This window comes from Pelodiscus sinensis, chromosome 1, assembly GCF_049634645.1.
Source record: "Pelodiscus sinensis isolate JC-2024 chromosome 1, ASM4963464v1, whole genome shotgun sequence".
In the NCBI taxonomy this organism is placed as follows: Eukaryota; Metazoa; Chordata; order Testudines; family Trionychidae; genus Pelodiscus; species Pelodiscus sinensis.
Genome location: NC_134711.1, coordinates 306475744 through 306496795, shown reverse-complemented (window position 1 = coordinate 306496795; position 21052 = coordinate 306475744). Strand labels below are relative to the sequence as shown.

At 41.7% G+C, this 21052-nt stretch overlaps 1 protein-coding gene across 8 annotated transcripts in view; it reads left to right on the top strand.

Moving 5' to 3' along the window:
* The window catches only part of FAT3 (FAT atypical cadherin 3), a 647479-nt gene that overhangs the window by 569276 nt on the left and 57151 nt on the right, over positions 1-21052 (top strand). For all 8 annotated transcript variants that reach the window (XM_025188675.2, XM_075919378.1, XM_075919376.1 and 5 more), the window contains 2 exons: positions 16951-17085; positions 17988-18145. In XM_025188675.2, the coding sequence (XP_025044460.2) occupies positions 16951-17085; positions 17988-18145 (293 nt within the window). The remainder of the gene's footprint in view (positions 1-16950; positions 17086-17987; positions 18146-21052) is intronic.

Sequence of the window (21052 nt, the reverse complement as noted above, 5' to 3'; positions counted from 1 at the left end):
CAAAATACCTGGATGAATTTCCTCATAGTTCCTTTACTGTGATAGCTTTGGAAGACATGTTCAGCAGAATCATGTATTTGTTTTACCGTGATAGCTTTGGAAGACATGTTCAGCAGAAACTGTATTTGTTTCCAGAGTAGTTTAATGATCTAGCCCAATAAATATTGATCAATTGAAGCATGAAAAACCAATTAAAATATTACATCTCTTTTCACTGATCAGATTCATTTATGACCCAGAAAGCCTGAGTTTGAGGTAATTCACACATTCAGATTCGGAATGTCATTCCCACTGGCAGATGCCACAAACGTACAAATTATGCATGCCAGCTGTGCATAAACCAGATTATCTTGAAGAGCAAACTGAGCTATCAAACATCAGGGTACTGAGAGATTAGTAAACAGGTAACATGTGAACCGCTACAGATCCAGCAGCTCACCTCAGTTCAGGTAGGATAAAATCCAAAAACTCAGATACCTCAATTCAAGGGCGTAGCCATGGGTGGGCCTGTGTGAGCTATGGCCCACCAGTTTATCTAGCGCACCATTCAGGGAGCGAAATCCAAGCATGGGGGTTTACCCAGCTTCACCTGGCAAGCCCGTCACCGGGGTTGGGGCTTGACCCCTCTGTCCCAGCGCTCTGGCCAGGGAGCAGGACCATGGCTAGCTCTCCTCTGCCAGGACTCTCCCCGCCCCATCCCTCCTATCCTGCTCTCCCTGTTACCCATTCTTTCCCATCCACCAGAAATTGAAGCCAACCCAGCCCTTCTGGCTACACCAGTGTCTCAATCTGAACCTTCAACGTCAATAACTAAAAAATCTTGCAATAACTGGCCAACTCCTGAGATTTCTGGCATTTTTGCTTCTAGTCATGTGAAAAATGACTGGAATAGCCAGCTATTTGCATTTTCTTTTGGCAGGTTTCAGAAGCAAAATGATCATTTGTTTTATATTATCCTTTTTAAAAAAAACTAAGAAAAGATTTGGTTTGGATTTAGTTTTAGGGGGAAAGTAGGTTAGTTTTGTTGGAACCAGTTTGTCCATTAACATCTTGTTCACAATCCCATTTCTAACTCCTGATTAAGGTGACTTTCCAGAGCAGCTGAGTTTGCATTACACTAAGCAGTGCTTCAAACCTTGGGTTACAAATATGCTTCTATTGGGGAGAGCATTGAATGTTGTTCAGACTTAGGGTACATCTAAACTACGTCTCTTTTTCGATAAAGGGATATCAATTAGACATATCAAAATTGTAAATGAAGCCAGGATTTGAATTTCCTGCATTTCATTTACATAACGGTGGCCACGGCTTTTTTTTTTTTGAAAAGCTGCTTTTCAGAGGGGGGGGCGGGAACCGCAGTCAAGACAGGGATCTTTTGACAGAAATGCCCTGTTTCGAAAGATCCTCATTGAGGGTTAAAGGATCTTTTGAAACAGGGCATTTCTGTCAAAAGATCCCTATCTTGACCGCGGGTTTCTTTGGGGTTTTTTTGGGGGGAGGGGTTTTGAAAAGCGGCTTTTCGGAAAAAAGCTGCAGCTGCCATTATGTAATTGAAATGCAGGAAATTCAAATCCCAGCTTCATTTACAATATAAAAAAGGGGATATAGTTTAGATGCACCCTTACTCAGGAATCTGCAAACATTGTTCTCAGAAGTGTTGTAGGGAAGTACAAACTCTCACATCTATATTGGAGAGCTCATGGCTGCTTCTGTAAAGTGACAGGCACAGATTCCTCTGCCTTGTACCCAAATCTAGAAAGAATCCAGGCATTAGGTCTAGTAGCGTTACACCCTGTACATGCTGCGGACACTCTGCCACTAATAAATAAAAGAGCTCAACGTTGAGACATGCTGTGCCTCCTTAGGTCCCTTGTAGGAACTCAGCCCACACCACACCTGCTAAAAGGTGCTCAGTACTTCTCATGCTGAGTCTGATGGGTCCAGTCCTACATCCATGGAACTCAAATCCCCATATCAGTGTTGCTAGACTCCCACCCTTTGCTCATTCAGATTCCTCCAAAAGGCCTCCTGACTCCCATAAAGCCCACAGATCCTGCCTCTTGTTAAGCCATCATGTTATTTCAGCTAAGAATACTGAATGTGAGAAGGTGACAGTATCTTCCCATTCAGTCAGCACACAGGCATTAAATAAAAATTGCCTGATTTTTTCCCAAGGGGCAGAATACGTATGGCACAGGGAGTCATTTTAATTATTGGACACCAAATCATTTTTATTTTAAAAATTACCAGAAATATTTATTTTAGAGAAATGGTAAGCTAGCTCTTATTGTTTCTCTTATTGCCATGTTATGGTTAACAGATTTATTTGGGCATAAGCTTTTGTGAGTAAAAACCACTTTGTCAAATGCATCTGATGAAGTGATTTTTATCCAAAAAACCTGATGCCCAAATAAATCAGTTAGTCTTTAAGATATCACAGGACTCCTTGTTGTTTTTGAAAAATAAGCACAGTTATTATTTATGATCATTTCACTATTAAAGAGAGAAAAAGAAAGCGTTAAATAAATTAACGCACGAGGGGGTTGCATGTGAGGGATGCTCACTTTGGAGTCTTTTATATGCATCTACTTCCTATAAATTCATAAAAATAGGAGTACACACTGGCTTGTTCAGATTCAAAGTTGGTTGCTGTCACCCTTTCATTGACTTGATGCCTTCAGGGTTGGCTTAGATGACGCATTCAGCTCCTGGATATATAATCTGTTTAATGAATATACAACATTTCTTTCATTGCCTTTGTTCTTCTTGTAGACTTTCAAAGCTAGTTTTAACTGTTTCTTTTTATGTGATCCATTGTATGAGATATTCTTTCAACTTTATTAGATTTTGACAGAAAATGCAATTCTATTTATAAAAAGTCCAAACACTCCTTTATTTAAAAGGTTTTAGTTCTCCAAACAGTCTTTTAAAATTAAATAACTCTTAGAAAGTTTTTTTACAGCTTAATATAAACAAATGTTGATTCTTATAATAATTTTTGAAGCGTTGTCTCATTTTCTGGAGTTAGATGAGGTTTGCTTGCACAATACAAGTATTTAATTAGCACCCCATTAATATAACTATTCTATACTTAAATGATTACTTATATTAGTAAGCAGTTATAGCATCAAATGACCTTGCTATATTTGTACATTAAACATCTTATTATTCCTGCATTTAGATGTGTGTAAGCACACATCTCAAAAGACTTTTCCTTTTCTACATTTAAGAAATAAACAAAAGCTTCAAGCATCTTCAACAACATATTTTTCTCTCAAGTTTTTAAGAACACAAGACATTTTTCTTGCAAGAGAGTGGGGGCTGTTAGAACCCATGTTACCTAGATTTATTGCTCTGATAACACACATCCTACATTCCAATCACATTCAGGTTTTCTCCTAGAAAATGAATATTTTACATGGTTTTTCATCTTGATGTTTGTTCTTGGGGGATAGGAATAGAAATCTTTCTCAAGTTCTTTGGTTAGTTTTAACATTTTGTAACGTAACTAACTAAACATGTGTATTATTATATTCCCAACCATTCTGACTGTAACATACATGTAGCTATAACTTAATAGTCAGTAAGGGTGCAAACAAGCTTGTAATGATCTAATACAAATAAAAAACAATTAATAGTCCTGCAGCACCTTACAGACTAACAAAAATGTAGATAGTATCATAGAATCATAGAATCATAGAATAATAGGACTGGAAGGGACCTCAAGAGGTCATCGAGTCCAGCCCCCCGCCCTCAAGGCAGGACCAAGCTCCGTCTACACCATCCCTGACAGATGTCTATCTAACCTGTTCTTAAATATCTCCAGAGAGGGAGATTCCACCACCTCCCTTGGCAATTTATTCCAATATTTGACCACCCTGACAGTTAGGAATTTTTTCCTAATGTCCAATCTAAACCTCCCCTGCTGCACTTTAAGCCCATTACTCCTTGTCCTGTCCTCAGAAACCAAGAGGAACAAATTTTCTCCTTCCTCCTTGTGACACCCTTTTAGATATTTGAAAACCGCTATCATGTCCCCCCTTAATCTTCTTTTTTCCAAACTAAACAAGCCCAGTTCATGAAGCCTGGCTTCATAGGTCATGTTCTCTAGACCTTTAATCATTCTTGTCGCTCTTCTCCGTACCCTTTCCAATTTCTCCACATCTTTCTTGAAATGTGGCGCCCAGAACTGGACACAGTACTCCAGCTGAGGCCTAACTAGTGCAGAGTAGAGCGGCAGAATGACTTCACGAGTTTTGCGTACAACACACCTGTTGATACAACCTAGAATCATATTTGCTTTTTTGGCAACAGCATCACACTGTTGACTCATATTCAACTTGTGGTCCACTATGACCCCTAGATCCCTTTCTGCCATGCTCCTTCCTAGACAGTCGCTTCCCATCTTGTATGTATGGAACTGATTGTTCCTTCCTAAGTGGAGCACTTTGCATTTCTCTTTATTAAACCTCATCCTGTTTACCTCTGACCATTTCTCTAACTTGCTAAGGTCATTTTGAATTATGTCCCTATCCTCCAAAGAAGTCGCAACCCTACCCAGTTTGGTATCATCCGCAAACTTAATAAGCGTACTCTCTATCCCAATATCTAAGTCATTGATGAAGATATTGAACAGTACGTCTTTCGTGGGCACAACCCACTTCTTCAGATGACTAGAGTAAAGGGGTCCAAGTTGCAAAATAAATAGCAGAGAAATACAGGGGATGGGGAGGGAAAGAGAAGGAAAAAATTGTCAATTAGATTGTCCTTGCTAAATGAAGCTGATAGAGTGGGTTCGAAGTACTCTTAAGTACCCAGTGCTAGGGATGTAAGTGAGTAGTCAACTATCCGACAAGCATAAGCTTATCAGATAGTCAACTAGTGACGGAACTAGTCACTTCCTCTTCCCCCTTCCTGACTCTATCAGAGAGAGGCAGCAAACGTGGGGGGAAGCTGGTGCTGGGGGGAGCTGGCTTAAAAGTTGGTTCCCCTCAGCGCCGTCTCCGTGGGGGGCAGGGAAGTAGAGGCACAGCAGGAAACGGCGCAAGTGGGGACTGAAGCAGTTTCTGCTCATGCTGCTTCTACTGTGATTCTGCCTTTGAAATGTACAAGAGCTCCAGCCAAAAAGCAGAAGCTCTGCAGGGAGAGTGGGCTCTTGTATATTTCAAAGGCTCAGGCATGACAGGAAGTGTGGGGCCAGAAGTAGTAGCCCTTCAGGGAGCGCAGGCTCTTATACATTTCAAAGTCCGCCACTGGCCCTGCGCTCCCTGCGGGTCTTCCTCGTTTGAACTGTAGCAAGAGCGCCCTTATATACTAATCAAACAGTTGATAGAAATCCCACTGACTATTTGATTATTTAATTAATCTAAATTTAACATCCTTACCCGATGCTTGGCTATTTATGTCATTAGGATGTGGAATGTAGCAGGTAATCCAGTTAAGGTATTTGTTTAAACCTCTTTTGCAGGCACTCTTAAATAAATCTCAAAGTTACTGTATTATCACAAGCCAGTTTCAAAAACCAGCTCGAAAGGGAAGCTGCAGAACTTAATTTCATTTACAAATTTGACACCTGCAATAGAGGTTTAAACAAACAACTTAACTGGATTACCCAGTACATTCCACATCCTAATGACGTAATAGCCAAGCACCCGGTACTTAAAAGCACTTAGAACCCACTCTATCAGCTTCATTTACCATGGACACTCTAATTGACAATTTTTTCCCCATTTTTTTCCTTCTCTTTCCCTCCCCATCCTCTTTTTCTCTGCTATTTATTTTGCAACTTGGACCCCTTATCTCCAGTCATCTGAAGAAGTGGGTTGTGCCCATGCCAGTTCATGATACTATCTACATTTTTTGTTAGTCTCTAACAAACAGGACTATTAATTGCTTTTAAGATTTTCAGTTACAGATTAACACAGCTATACCTCTGAAATTAATAAAAAAAATAGATACTAATTAATATCATTTTTGCATTAATACCGAGGTCTCTTCCCTACAACATGTAACCTCTTTTTGAAGCCAATACATCTCCCATGGTTGGAGAAAGTTGGCTGGATTCCATTTCTCTTTGAAGCACAATGCTTTTAAGATACAAAAGTATAGATTACATGCAGGGTGAGACTTCCCCCCATAGCATAATCAGCCTGTGGAATTCTGTGCCACACAAGGTATCAGCAGAATCCAGGTATAGAAGAGATACAGTTTAAGAAAGTCTGCCCTGGATTGAAAGGGTCCTGTTTTTAAGAAGGAGAAAGGAATTGTCACTGGGTTGTATCAGATACTAGCTGGAGTTACCTGGCATTGCTCAGTCCCGCTCCCTGCTGGCCGATTAGCTTCCCCCACCCCCAGCCCTACTTCCTGCCAGCCAGTTCTCCTCCTCCCGATCTCCCCTGGCCAGCCCCTCTCCCTTCGGCCTCCCCCCACCCCCATCTCCCCCAACCACCTTTGCTTCCTGCCAGCAGTGCCCCCCCCATCTCTCCCAGCCAGCCCCGCTGCCCCTCCCCCTCCCCCTCAACCAGCTCTGCTTCCCAGCCCCTACCCCTTCCTCTCGGGCAGCCCCACTCCCCTCCCAGCTGGTTCCTTCCCTGCCCCCAATCAAGTGTGTCCGTTTTTTGTGGGTTTTTTTGGACTACCTGGTAAACATAGCCACAGGGGACAGGGCGTGTGCCCGCGCCGTTTTGCGCGTATGGGTAGAGGGAGTCCCGGACGGTGCTGGGGGCTGCAGGTGGCGGGCACATGGCCTAGGGTAGCACCACGGGCTATTTTTTATTTTTACATGTTGAGATCTGGCCCAATCTGGTCCAAAAGTACCTTAAAACCTTCTCCTGGAGGGAAGGTTATCCCATGGAAAGTTTGGTTGCGGTAGATCTTATACTGTCCAAGTTCATAGAATCATAGGAATAGAAGGGACCTCGAGAGGTCATTGAGTCCAGCCTCCCACCCTCAAGGCAGGACCAAGCTCTGTCTACACCATCCCTGACAGATGTCTATCTAACCTGTTCTTAAATATCTCCAGAGAGGGAGATTCCACCATCTCCCTTGGCAATTTATTCCAATATTTGACCACCCTGACACTTAGGAATTTTTTCCTAATGTCCAATCTAAACCTCCCTTGCTGCACTTTAATCCCATTACTCCTTGTCCTGTCCTCAGAAACCAAGAGGAACAAATTTTCTCCTTCCTCCTTGTGACACCCTTTTAGATATTTGAAAACCGCTATCATGTCCCCCCTTAATCTTCTTTTTTCCAAACTAAACAAGCCCAGTTCATGAAGCCTGGCTTCATAGGTCATGTTCTCTAGACCTTTAATCATTCTTGTCGCTCTTGTCTGTACCCTTTCCAATTTCTCCACATCTTTCTTGAAATGTGGTGCCCAGAACTGGACGCCGTACTCCAGCTGAGGCCTAACTAGTGCAGAGTAGAGCGGCAGAATGACTTCACGAGTCATTGCTTGTACTTGGACGCCGTACTCCAGCTGAGGCCTAACTAGTGCAGAGTAGAGCGGCAGAATGACTTCACGAGTCAGGTGTGAGTTTTGCTTACAACACACCTGTTGATACAACCTAGAATCATATTTGCTTTTTTTGCAGCAGCATCACACTGTTGACTCATATTCAACTTGTGGTCCACTATGACCCCTAGATCCCTTTCTGCCATGCTCCTTCCTAGACAGTCGCTTCCCATCTTGTATGTATGGAACTGATTGTTCCTTCCTAAGTGGAGCATTTTGCATTTCTCTTTATTAAACCTCATCCTATTTACCTCTGACCATTTCTCTAACTTGCTAAGGTTATTTTGAATTATGTCCCTATCCTCCAAAGAAATTGCAACCCCACCCAGTTTGGTATCATCTGCGAACTTAATAAGCGTACTCTCTATCCCAATATCTACATCATTGATGAAGATATTGAACAGTACGGGTCCCAAAACAGACCCTTGAGGAACTTCACTTGTTATCCCTTTCAAGCAGGATTTAGCACCGTTAACAACAACGCTCTGACTACGGTTATCCAGCCAATTATGCACCCACCTTATCGTGGCCCTATCTAAGTTATATTTGCCTAGTTTATCAATAAGAATATCATGCGAGACCGTATCAAATGCCTTACTAAAGTCTAAGTATATGACATCCACCGCTTCTCCCTTATCCACAAGGTTCGTTATCCTATCAAAGAAAGCTATCAGATTAGTTTGGCATGACTTGTTCTTCACAAACCCTTGTTGGCTATTCCCTATCACTTTATTACCTTCCAAGTGTTTGCATATGATTTCCTTAATTACCTGCTCCATTATCTTCCCTGGGACAGACGTTAAACTGACCGGTCTGTAGTTTCCTGGGTTGTTCTTATTCCCCTTTTTATAGATGGGCACAATATTTGCCCTTATTAGAGCACAAACATACAAACATTTTCCTTTATAGATTAGAGGGTAGGATTCCCTTATTGTATCACATAATGGGTCTGACTGAGGAGAAGCTGCTGTTAGTACTCAGAGCTCTGAGGTAGAAAGTGTTACAGAGAGCTGGTATAAAATGTGAGGAATGAGACCCAGAGGTGTGTGAAGCAAGTAGAGACAGGCAGAGTGGAAATTGCTGCAGACTGGAAATAGCTAGGAGAATTTGGATCAGGGAGAGGTGGTCAAACATCCCAGCCAGTTCCACTAACCTTGGGACTGTAGGATACAAATTTCTGAGGCAGGCTATGATATTCTGTTAAGAACCCCTATTCTAAATTTGGAGTCTGGGACTGGGACACAAACACAGTACATGATGGTTACCCCCCACACCTAGCCATGGATGTGAGACAGGACAGGACACATTCAATGGTACTAGGAACAAATGCACAGTTGTCAAGTGCTCTGCTTAAATCCCCAGATGGACCACATCCTGCAGAGATACCTTCTTAAAGCTGACAGACATATCACCACTTAACACGTAACTGATAATTGATGTCTGCTTTGTTTAAATACTTGTTTTACTGGAAAAACTATGTAACTTTATATTATTGCTTTTACTTTACCTCACAATTAGCACCTACCCAGGGGTCCAGGATTTTACCCGCATCACTTTGATCTGCTCATTGAGCATCCTATATAATTAGTTGTAACCTATGGTTTGGCAGTGTTCACTGAGCTCTAACAAACGACGTGACACTCCGACAGCGCTGTGTGTGTAATAAAGTCTCTTGCTTGCTTCACATATGGTGTCCAGATTCTCTTCCTTCAGGAATAATTCCCAGGTAGTTAGAAAAGATGAAGATTCTTGGTCACCCTAATCCACGAGTACAACTGCAGTCAAGCCAACCCTTAAGCATTCAAAACTCATGTCCCTTTCACCCCACCCCCAAAAAACCCCATGAGATTGCTTTAAATCATGAGGGGTTTTTTTTTCCAATAATAAGATTGCGTTATTTTTATTTGTCTTCTATATCTGTATATCTGTAGCCCTTAAGAGTCACTTTCAGATTTTCCTTTGCAACCAAGAAACTTAAACATTTGTTTTTTAAAAAATGAGATCTGAGATTTTATAAGTAATCACGTGTATCTGGGATCTAGGGTTTCAGAAAAACACCAAACACCAAGACATGCCAACACTGCATATGTGATTATATGGTTCTGGGTGATTCCTGCTTATATGTACAGAGATGAAGTAGTTGTCACAGTTAGAGGTGAGAAAATACTCTCCCCTTCATCATACTGGCAGGGACATTGGAGTAGTTCTACCTATTTCTACATCAATAAACAGAGATCATCAGTCAAAATCAGGCAGACCCCTCCTATAATTTCCTGGCATTTACTGGCTGACCTTAGTTCCATGTTTCTGTGCAATAGTTTTTTGGAAACAGTTTTATGATTAGCAATGAGAATGCCATGGATTTCGAGGATTTGCTGAGGGAGAAGAAAATCAATCCTAATCGATATTGTTGAAATTCTTTTGGAAAGAACAAAGAATGGTAAAAATACTGGATTTTAGAGTGGAAATGTCATATTTCAATAATGTCTCTGAGGGGTAGTTGTGTAAATCTGTTACTGAAAAAACTTAAAAAACAGTGAATAGTCTAGCAGCATCTTAGGGCATGTCTAGACTACATGGCTCCGTCCACAGAGCCATGTAGATTAGGGCTGTAGGCAAAGGGAAATGAAGCGGCGATTTAAATAATCGCCGCTTCATTTAAATTAAAATGGCTGCCGCGCTGTGCCGATCAGCTCTTTGGTAGCACGGCGCTGTAGTCTGGACGCTCTGTGGTCGACATCAAAGGCATTTGTCGACCTCCCCGTTATGCCTTGTGGGATGAGGTTTACCGGGGAGGTCGACGAATGTCTTTGATGTCGACCGCGGAGCGTCCAGACTACAGCGCTGTGCCACCAATCAGCTGATCGTCATAGCGCAGCAGCCATTTTAATTTAAATGAAGTGGCGATTATTTAAATCGCTGCTTCATTTCCCTTTGCCGAGTAAACAAATCTACATGGCTCCGTCGACGGAGCCATGTAGTCTAGACGTGCTCTTAGAGACTAACCAAAAATGTACATAACGTTAGCTTCCGTGGGCACAACCCACTTCTTCAGATGCAGTTAAGGGGTGAAGGTTGCAAAATAAATAGCAGTGAAAGAAGGGATAGGGTGGGAAAGAGAAGGAAAAAAATGGGGGAAAATTGTCAGAGTGTCCATGCTAAATGAGGCTAACAGAGTGGGCTGTAAGTGTCCAGTACTTAGCTTTTGATGTCATTAGGGCAGTGTTTCCCAATTTTATTTGGTCATGGAACCCTTGTAAACTCAGAAGAATTTCGCTGAAACCCTACAGCTGGGGGGAAAATTTGTCGAACCAAAAAGAAAAAGCCACTACCGCCACCAGGAAATTTTGTCGAGCAAAAAAAAAAAAACAGCCCCTGGAAAGTGGACCTGGGGGCCAAAATGCAGTCACACATGTCTGAAGAGGGCTTTGGCAACCCAGAGTGGCAGTGGGGGAAGGTAGGTGTGTGGAAGCTGGCGCACCGGCTCCGCTCTATCCCTTTGTGGGGTAGGTCAGGTTCTTGCAGAACCCTTACTTCCACTTCCAGTTCAGGTCTGTGTTCCAACCTTGATTAAAGATGTCAAATTTGTAAATGAAGGCAAGTTCCTCAGCTTCTCTCTCCAGCTGGTTTTTTAAATTGCTTTGCAGTAGTATCATCACCTTTAGATCCATTAATGAGTGCCCCAGCAGGTTAAAATGTTCCTCGACAGATACACACCTCGGGATCCCTTCCTCCATTCATCCGAGGAAGTGGGCTGTGCCCACAAAAGCTCATGATACCATCTACATTTTTGTTAGTCTTTAAGGTGCTGCAGGACTATTCGTTGTTTAAGTTATCTCAATTATGGTATTTCAATACTGGCTCTAAATCTTTGACAGCAAATAAAGTATCCTCACATTATTTTACAAGTTTACTCAGTATAGTTACTAAATCTGTCTGAAAATGCATGTTAGCTAAAGCAATGCAATAGTGCACTATTTGTCACTTATGCACTTCTAACCATGCAGATAGGCATAAAATATTTCTTCTCACAGTTTGAATATTTTAAAACTTCTGTCACAGCTATGAAATCCACTGCAGCAGTATTAATACAAAGTTGATTTGCTTGTAGTTTGCCTAAAAGAACCATTCGTGGTCTGCCAGGGTAAGCTTACATCTTCACAGGGGTAATGAATGTATGAGATTTTTTCCATATGCCTTTGGACATGGAATGATGAATCTGAGCTATGAATCAAGAGTCAGAATCAGCTAAAAAGTGGCAGAGGCTGATAGAGAAGCCAAGTATTGATCTATTGCTTAATGTCAGAGATTTTGGTTAAACGGTGAAGGGTTGTGAAAATGTACAGTGCCACATTCTGAAATCTCAGCATATTCACAGGCTCTGGGGATTTTGCCCCAGTGGCTTGTCTATTTGTCAGCTTCAGAGAGTGTCATGTGTATTCAAAACCAGATATACACCTAATAAAAATGGATTAAAATAGCTGATAGAATTGAACAATAAATTATTACCTTTCTATAGAGCCATTCTCTAGAGAATTATGTCCTTGCTAGAGAATTCTATAGGATTGTTGCTTAAAAAAATAAACAAAACCACCCGTGGAAAACATCACATTCTCAGTTAACTTCTTAGTTTTACAGTATTTTCTATAGAATCCTGTTAAATTAAATTTCCATTAAGTCTGTTGATTTCCTCCCCATTAGTATCATAGAATCATGGAATACTAGAACAGATAGGGACCTTGAGAGTTCATCAAGTCAAGTCCCCTGGCACAGTTCCCTGGAAGGATCAAGCACCACTAGATCATCCTTGACAGATGTCTATTTAACCTGCACTTAAACATCTCCACTGATGGAGATTCCACAACTTTCTGAGGCACTTTATTCCAGTGCTTAACCACCCTGCCAAGAAGTTTTTTCTAATGTCCAACCTAAACCTCCCTTGCTGCGATTTAAGCCCATTGCTTCTTATCCTCTCATCAGAGGTTAAGGCAGGTCAGGGTAAAATACAGCCCACAGGCCGCCACTGGATCCGGCCCGCACGTGCTGCAGAGAGCTCTATGCAGGCTCCCCACTTGCCTTGCCCTACCCGCACGCCGCTCAGAAATGTGATTGTGGGGCAGTTTCACTTTAAAAACGAAGCCTGGAGGGGAGAGGGAAAGACTTTAGGAGCTGCTCTCACCTCCAGTACAATCCAATTGGCCGGCTTCTGGCCAGAAACCTATGGGAGTTGCCTCTTTTAATACCAGGCAACCAGGAAGCACAAGGAGCTGGTAGTTATTCACAGAGCACATTGGCTGCAGCCTGTGTGGGGATGGGGAAGGCAGGGAGGCTTATTCAGGAATGGGCTGCTAGCTGGTAAGTCTCCTGGCCAGAGCTTGCCTCTGATACCCCAGCCGCCCCCCACTCCTGCCCCTACTCCAGGTACCCAAATCCTCTGCCCCTTCTACACCCATACTCCTCTCAGATCTGGCACCCCAATCCCCTGCCCCAGGTCACAGTCCCCTCCTGCCCAAGCTCAGAACCCAACCCCCGACACCCCTTCTGTACCCCAATTCCCTGCTCTAGATCACAATCCAACCCCCTGCACCTCAGTCCAGTGCTCCAGGTCACAACAGCCTCCTTCACCCAAACTCCCTCCCTTACTCCAAGCTCTCTTCTGCAGCTCCCTGATCCATCCCTGACCCTGCATCTCCTCCATTAATATCATGGAAAAGTGTGGCCCTCAAACTACTTTCCAAATTCTTGGAGTGGCCCCCTGTCAAAAATTATTGCCCATCCTGGATTAAGGAGAATATTTTTTCTCGCTCCTACTTGCTACATCCTTTTAGGTATATGAAAGCTATCATCATGTCCCCTCTCAGACTTCTCTTTTCCAAACTAAGCAAACCCAGTTCTTTCAGTCTTCCCTCATAGATAATGTTTTCTAGACCTTTAATCTTTTTTTTCTTCTCTGGACCGTCTCCAATTTCTCCGCATCTCCACTCTGTCCAGATTGTGCTGAATTATGACCCTATCCTCAAAGCATTTGCAACCCCTCCCAGCAAGGTATCATCTGCAAACTTTATAAGCATGCTCTCTCTGCCACCATTTAAATCATTGATGAAAATACTGAACAGAACAAGTCCCAAAACTGATTCCTGCAGAACCCCATTTGTCATGCCCTTCCAGCATGATTGTGGACCATTGATAACTACTCTCTGAGAATGATTAACCAGCCAGTTATGCACCCATCTTATGGTATCCACACCTCTGTTGCATTTCCCTGGTTTATTGATAAGAAGGTAGGAGTTGAAATGTAACAATACATTACTATTGTTATGCATGAGAAACTAGGAGAGCAAAATAATATTTTTATTTGACCAATTTCTGATGGTGCAAGAGAGACAGTTTCCTGCTTATGCAGTGCTTTTTTTCATTATTATGCATGTTAATATACCCTATTATACTGATTAATAAAGATTCATAATTTCTCATCAGTGCTCATTTACTGTGCAGACCTCTCAAATGTTTGACTAAGGCGGGGAGCTGTTAAAAGATTAAATTGGCTGTGTTGCACATCAAGTGTAGATATTTGTACTCTCTGCCATATTTGTCCACTTTAAAACCTACAGTAATAATTTTTCTGTTTCCAGAACTATAGTCCCCGGTAATTTGAGCTATGCTTAGCCTTAGCCATGCTTGGCTTGTACAAAAGTCTGTTAGCAGTAACATAGTCACTTTCATAACGGAGGAGGGTTGGATTGACGTATTACAACTTTGTTACTTTCATTATTCACTATAATAAAATACACTAAATATACACATGTTCAAAATTACATTAAATGACATCAAAGTAACATTAAGATTGTGATACAAAGCAGGGACAGCTGATATTCAATAAAGGCGGCTCTCCTGTTGTTAAATCTGCTCTGATGTGTATATACCTTGTGTTTGCCGGACAAGAAAGTGCTAATCCTTCCATCCCATACCACTATCCCCCCCCTCTCTGTGTTCAAGCCCTGGATCCAAATCCACAGAAGCAAAGAAATCTCAAGCATAGGCAGGCATGCAATTTTTCCAAGTCTGTGCACAACCACACATACTTCCCTAGAATGTCCCACAAACTCATCCAACAGCAGAACTCAGCCCAGTGTATGTTAATTTCCTTTGCTTTTCATTGTAGGGGCAACAAAGAAAGTGTCTCTTTGTTGAAGCATTTGAGGATTGATGCGGTAGGCTTCAATGGTTTGCTCAGAGGCTGTGTGGTGATTTGCATCGTGGTTTACAGGGTATACATGCCTTGTCAGACTGCAATAATCTAACTGTATATGAATTTAAGAGCTTTTAAAAAGGGGTGGGTAGATCCTGATCCAAAATCCATCAACAATGGAACTTTCCATTGACTTCCATCAGCTTTAAATCAAGCCCCTAGCAGCCATCTGGGTTCATTTCGCATGTTTAGGGAATTTTTTAAGTGCTTCAAGTGCCTTGTGTTGTAAGAAAAGATTTTAAGCAAGATTTACAAATCAGGGACTTACTTCTGTCTCCAGACTAAACCCTGAAGTCAGCAGGAGACCTTCATAGATGTAGGTCAGACCAAAATTGTATCCTATGTTGGCAAACCTAGTCAAAACCCTCATGGAAGTACTGACTGAGCATCAGCTGTCATGACTTTTCAAAGTTTAAGTAACTTTAACCCGTTTACATGCCTCTAAATACTAAATGCAATTTGAATAGTTTATAGATTATTTTGCCCAATTTAAGTCTTTAAATTGCAGCTAGCTATTTAGAATGCCAAATGCCTCCTATCTTAAATATATATAATTTAAATTAACCCATCTGGTTTTTTTTAATTTAATAAAAGTCTCCACCCTGAAATCTTTGTAGGAGAATATTTAGCTTCAAAGACGAAATTCCTGTGCACTCCTCTTTCTTTGTCCAGGATCCCAGTTGTAGTGGCATTTATGCAGCCAATAATTAGGCGGGAGGTTAGGAGCAGGAGTTCCAGTTAAATGGGATTGCTTTCCCCTTCCAGTAGGTTCCGGGAGATAGAACAGGGTGACTGTTCCCTCCTGTCTGCATAGAACTCTCCATGCCTGAAGCCCACACCAGAAATCAACATGGCAATGATCAATCTAACAACCATCGATTTATCACGTCTGCTTAAGCACAATAAAGCGATCTCCAAGCACTCTCCTATCGATGCCGGTATTTCACCAGGAGAAGAAGAGTAGCCGCTATTGATGGGATGCTAATTCTAGTTTAAACAAGTAGGGATTTTCCATCAACTAGTCAATCAGTCAATAAGCGAGGGAGTCGCAGCAGGGTTAGCTCCTGGGGCCGGGAGCTTACCCCGCTGCAGCTCTGCCTTTTAAAAGTATTAAGAGCCAGTAGACTCTTAATACATTTAAAAGGTTGGAGCGCAGCAGGGGGGAACTGGCATGAGCTGGGCCAGCTGATTCCCACCTCGTGCCAGCTCTCCCTGATGCATACCAGCCTTAAATGTAAAATGGCTGGAGCACAACAAGGGGACCTGGCATAAGCTGGGAATCAACAGTTCTGGTCGCATGGGTTCCCCCCGGCTGTGCTTCTGCTTTTTAAATGTATTAAGAGCTGGCAGGCTCTTAATATATTTTAAAAGCAGAGGCGCAGCATCTAGGACTTGGCATGAATCGGGAATCAGTTGATTTCCAGCTCACGCACAGTCCCTCCTACTCACCCTGCCTCTCCTGCCCCTCTGTGGAGATGGTGCTGTGGGAGGAACCGGTTTTTAAGCAAGCTCCCCCCAGCACCAGGTCCTCCCCCTGCTGCACCGGCTCCTGCTCCCTCACCCCCACCCCCCGGCTGCCTCTGATAGAGGCAGCAAGGGGAGGGGAAGTGACTAGTCAAGGACTAGTCGACTATCCAATAAGCTCTTGCTTATTGGATAGTCAACTAGTTGCTTACATCCCTAGTTGATGGGAGAGCAGCTCCCACAAACCGGACCACGCAGTAGACTCTGCTCTAAATACACTGATTTCAGCTACACTCTTTGCATAGCCAAGGCCATGTAGATTAGATCAGCGGTGGGGGTTAGAGTAGGCAAGGCCTCAGAGTTTTGAGGCAAGTCAGATGGAAGATGTAGCCCCAAGTAATGTAGTTTATGAATTAGCTCTAGATCCCCTCCAGAGAGGGGTTCTGGAATGAAAACATTGGCAGAGCCATCAAGGTACCAGTAATGGTAAAATAATCATATCGGTCATAATTGTCTTATGGCAATACCAAAGCACTCAGTCAAGGAATTTCTCCCCATTGTACAGTCCACGGTACATATACCTATTTAAAGGACATCTATGCCTCAAAATTTTACAATCTACATTTAATTCTGTTACAATTTTTAAGTCTCTTTCTGCTTCCCATTGCCAAAGCACTGTTTTATGTTGTATTCTTAACTGCATTTTTTTTATTGATCACAGGAGGGCTGTGTCCTGGGTCCAGCGATCCCTGTATGGAGAAGCCATGTCCAGGGGACATGCAGTGCGTGGGGTATGAAGCTAGTCGAAGGCCATTCATCTGCCAGTGCCCACCAGGGAAGCTTGGAGAATGTTCAGGTGCAGATTATGCCAAAGGAGTAATCAGGACATACTTCTGAAGTGTGATTTTTATATAAGTGCTGCCATTTTATCATAATACGGGAAGTTGGTATTGAAGTCAATGAGAGTTGTGTATGCACAATACCTCTTAGGAGTGTTGTAAAAGAAGCTGGTTATGCAAATCTCATGCTGTGTATATATACCTATTTCTATAAGCAAAGCTCCCATTGATATGAATCTGATCAGTATGGCGACCCAGTAAATGTGGGACATTTGAGAAGACAATTCTTTCTAAAGAACTATTATTGGATACTACCCAGCTACTTACAAAGCATTTTGGGATCCTTTAGGAGACATATTATATAAATTCAAGGTTTTACTTGTTATTAACATTCATGATACCAGTAATGCTAATATAATCATATTGGTCATAATTTGTGATAAAAATATGATGCTATCTTGAAAGGAACATTTATTGAACCTTGACATTTTGCTCATCTTATGTTAACCACCAAAGCACCAGCTGCAAAGTCAAGCAAATAATTTTCATTGACTTCAATTAGCTTTCAGTAGGACTCAAAGTCAGAACCACCCTGATACAAGCAGAAGGTGCAGATCAATAAGAAAATTGTGTTTTCTGGTGCTCTGCTAGAGCTCAGTCCTTCTCGCTTTACACCTTCCAAGAGTTCCAATGAAATCAAAAGGGCGTCTATGATTATTCTCCCAAAATCTATAGTGTATGGTTTACAATGGAGACAAGTTTTAATCAGTCGAAGGTGGGTTTTAGTTAAAAGTTTCTTCTTCGTTACCTGCATATGTTCCATAATTAACTTCATTTGCAATTTTAGGATAATTTCATGTGTCTCTGCTCATTTCAGAATATTAAAAGAATATGTATCTTCTCAAAATGATTATTTCAGGGCACACTTCCCTTAGCTTTGCTGGGAATAGTTACATCAAATACCGTGTTTCTGAGAATAGCAAGAAAGAAGAATTTAAGCTGGCTCTGCGTCTGAGAACCTTGCAAAGCAATGGAATTATAATGTACACCAGAGCAAATCCCTGTATAATTTTGAAGGTAATTAAAATGCTAACTTTCCCACATTTATTTTTTGATTATATGCTTCTCATTGGCTCTTGATTTGGGGAATTTTGTTCTCATTTCTGTTCTGGATTAAGAAGATAAAGATTGATCTGTTTCATGGTAACAGGGAAAAACAGCCATTTCAACACAAACAACAAACAAAAAGCAGCTTGAGATGCATTGTAGTAGCAGTATTCTTTGAATATGGACCATTGGGAACTGTATCTTATATGACCATTGTATGTGACAAGATGCTGTAGCTAATCTACTTGATATGTACCACCTCACCATTCAGATGATTGTGGATTCTAAACACACACTTGTTGAAATGGCTGTTTTTCCCTTGCAGCTATGTGATTGGAAAATATGCCTTTACAGCACCGAATCACAGTTAATTTAAAAAACAAATTTTTTAAAAAAAGCTGCTCTGGTTGAATGTGGTGGCTTATGTAATCAGTGAGTTAGGTTTGTTTTTCTAAAGGGCTGGGGGTAGATAGAGACACCTATTATATTGAATGACATCTCCATGACTTTTTCACTTTTTGCTGAACTGCCTAAAAACTGGTTGGATGAATGGCCAGATTTCTGTTGAGCAGGTTAAAAGAGGAGAATAAACAGTTCCAACAGCCTCCACATATAATATTTCTGCTATAATCCTTAAGGAACTGAATGAAAAAACTGTGACTGATTGTATCTTTTCCATGTACTGTAACTCAACATTGAAAGAAAGGATACAAAGCCTTTTGTATTTGTGTTTGCAATTTTTAGATTTTTTGTTCCGTTTGAATGTTCAGGGAAATTTAAAACTGCTACAGCAATTTTTAAGGTCAGCAAATATCTCGTTAGCTGTTGGGCTTAAATACAAAAAATATTTCATGAGCCGGAACAACAGATTTATTTGGTCATCTAATGAAGCAGGGTTTTGCCCATAAAAGCTTATAAATCTGTTAGTCTTTAAGGCGCTGCAAGATTCCTTGTTATTTTTGCGGATACAGACTAACATGGCTAGCTCTCTGATTCATGAGCAGGAATATTGTGCCTTTCCTGGCAGGCAGGGAGAGCAGGGAAATCTTAGCACAGCTTAGGCTTGTGTGAAACCCAATGAAGTCAGAAATCTAGGGAAATGTAAAAAAGGTCATTGCTTGAACATATGTCATTTGCCTGACAAAAATGGAGCCTGGAAGATCTTGTCTGAATTCTCCATTGCAGTTAATTGTAGCAGGAATGGGTATTGCATGTGATGATATGATCTTAGAAAAGTACTTACAACAAGCAGATGGCTTAGGTGGAAGATACCTCATGCCCCTTGAAAATTGCTAGAAATTCGCAGACACAAACTGAAGTGGGATGATGATGGAGGACTTTGAATCATGTGTCTATTGTATAACACTACCGTTGTAAAAGAATCAGGGCGTGGTAAAAACAAATTCTTCCCTATAACCATTATAGTTATTAGAAAATTATGGACATTATGCTCTATGTAATCTGTCTGTCTATTTGTCTATCTTTACTTGGCAGATTTTTTTTTAAAGACCTATGGTAAGCTTCAAGAGTAATGACATTACCTGTAGAATCCAGAATATATCTCAATGTCACATGTGTTCCAGTAAACAACAACATTGAAGTTTGAATTGGATACTCAATTTTATTTTTTATTCTAATTTTTTCTATGGTGTTCTGATGCAGGATTAATAGGTTCATAATGAATAGAGAGCTGCTGTATTTCCTTGCAAAGGTGGCTCTCCATGGGTGTCTGAAATAGCAATTCAGACATGTATCACAAAAATAAAACTGCATTAAAAGAACATTATTGAGTTTTCTCAGTCAAGTATGCCAAGATAGAAAATGCCAGATTTCTGCAGTTCAGCCCCCCCCAGGTCTCAAATCAGGCAGCCAAAAAATGTTCAGGAAAGATGTGGAAAAAATTGGAGACGGTCCAGAGAAGAGCAGCAAAAATGATTAAAGGTCTAGAAAACATGACTTATGAAGGAAGACTGAATGAATTGGGTTTGTTTAGTTTGGAAAAGAGAAGACCGAGAGGAGACATGATATTAGCTTTATGGTATTACAAGAAGAGAGAGAAAAGTATTTCCCTTAATGTTTGCTGATAGGACAAGAAGCAATGGGCTTAAATTGCAGCAAGGGAGGTTTAGGTTGGACATTAGAAAAAAGAATTCTAACTGTCATCGTGGTTAAGCACTGGAATAAATTGTCTAGGAAGGTTGTGGAATTTCTATCATTGGAGATATTTAAGAGCAGGTTAGATAAACATCTGTCAGGGATGATCTCAATGTGTTTAATCCTGCCATGAGGGCAGCGGACTGGACTTGATGAGCTCTTGAAGTCCCTTTAAGTTCTAGTATCCTTAGATTCTATGAAAATGAGGAACACACATGTACTTGTCACCTGTGAAAAATTTGGTTTAAGTGCTTTGCCTAGAACAGTGGTCACCAACAAGTAGATCGGGATCTACCAGAAGACCTTGGAGTCTCTGACAGGGGATCCTAACTGGTTTGGCCAGGAAGCTATCAAGCACTGGCACTTCAGTTGCTCCTCCACCCACTGTCATGCTGCTCCTGCCCTCTGCCTTGGAGCTGCCCCTCTGGGAGCCTCCTGCTTGTTGTGCCAGGTGTGGGAGGGAGAAGAGGCAAAGCGCTGTTGTCAGGGTGTCCCTCCTCCCCCCCACTCCTGTACCCTGTCTCCACACAGAGAAAAAGGAATGGAGGGAGCTTGGCAGTGCAACTCTCTGTCACTCTCTGACACTGTGCGTGTCTCTGTCATTCTCACAAACACACCCAACCCATCTTCCAACCCAACACATACAGGGGGGAGGGTTGTAGTTACTTCTTTTACTGTTTGCAAAGTGTGTTATTTTGGGTTTTGACTGGTCTGTGCATTTCA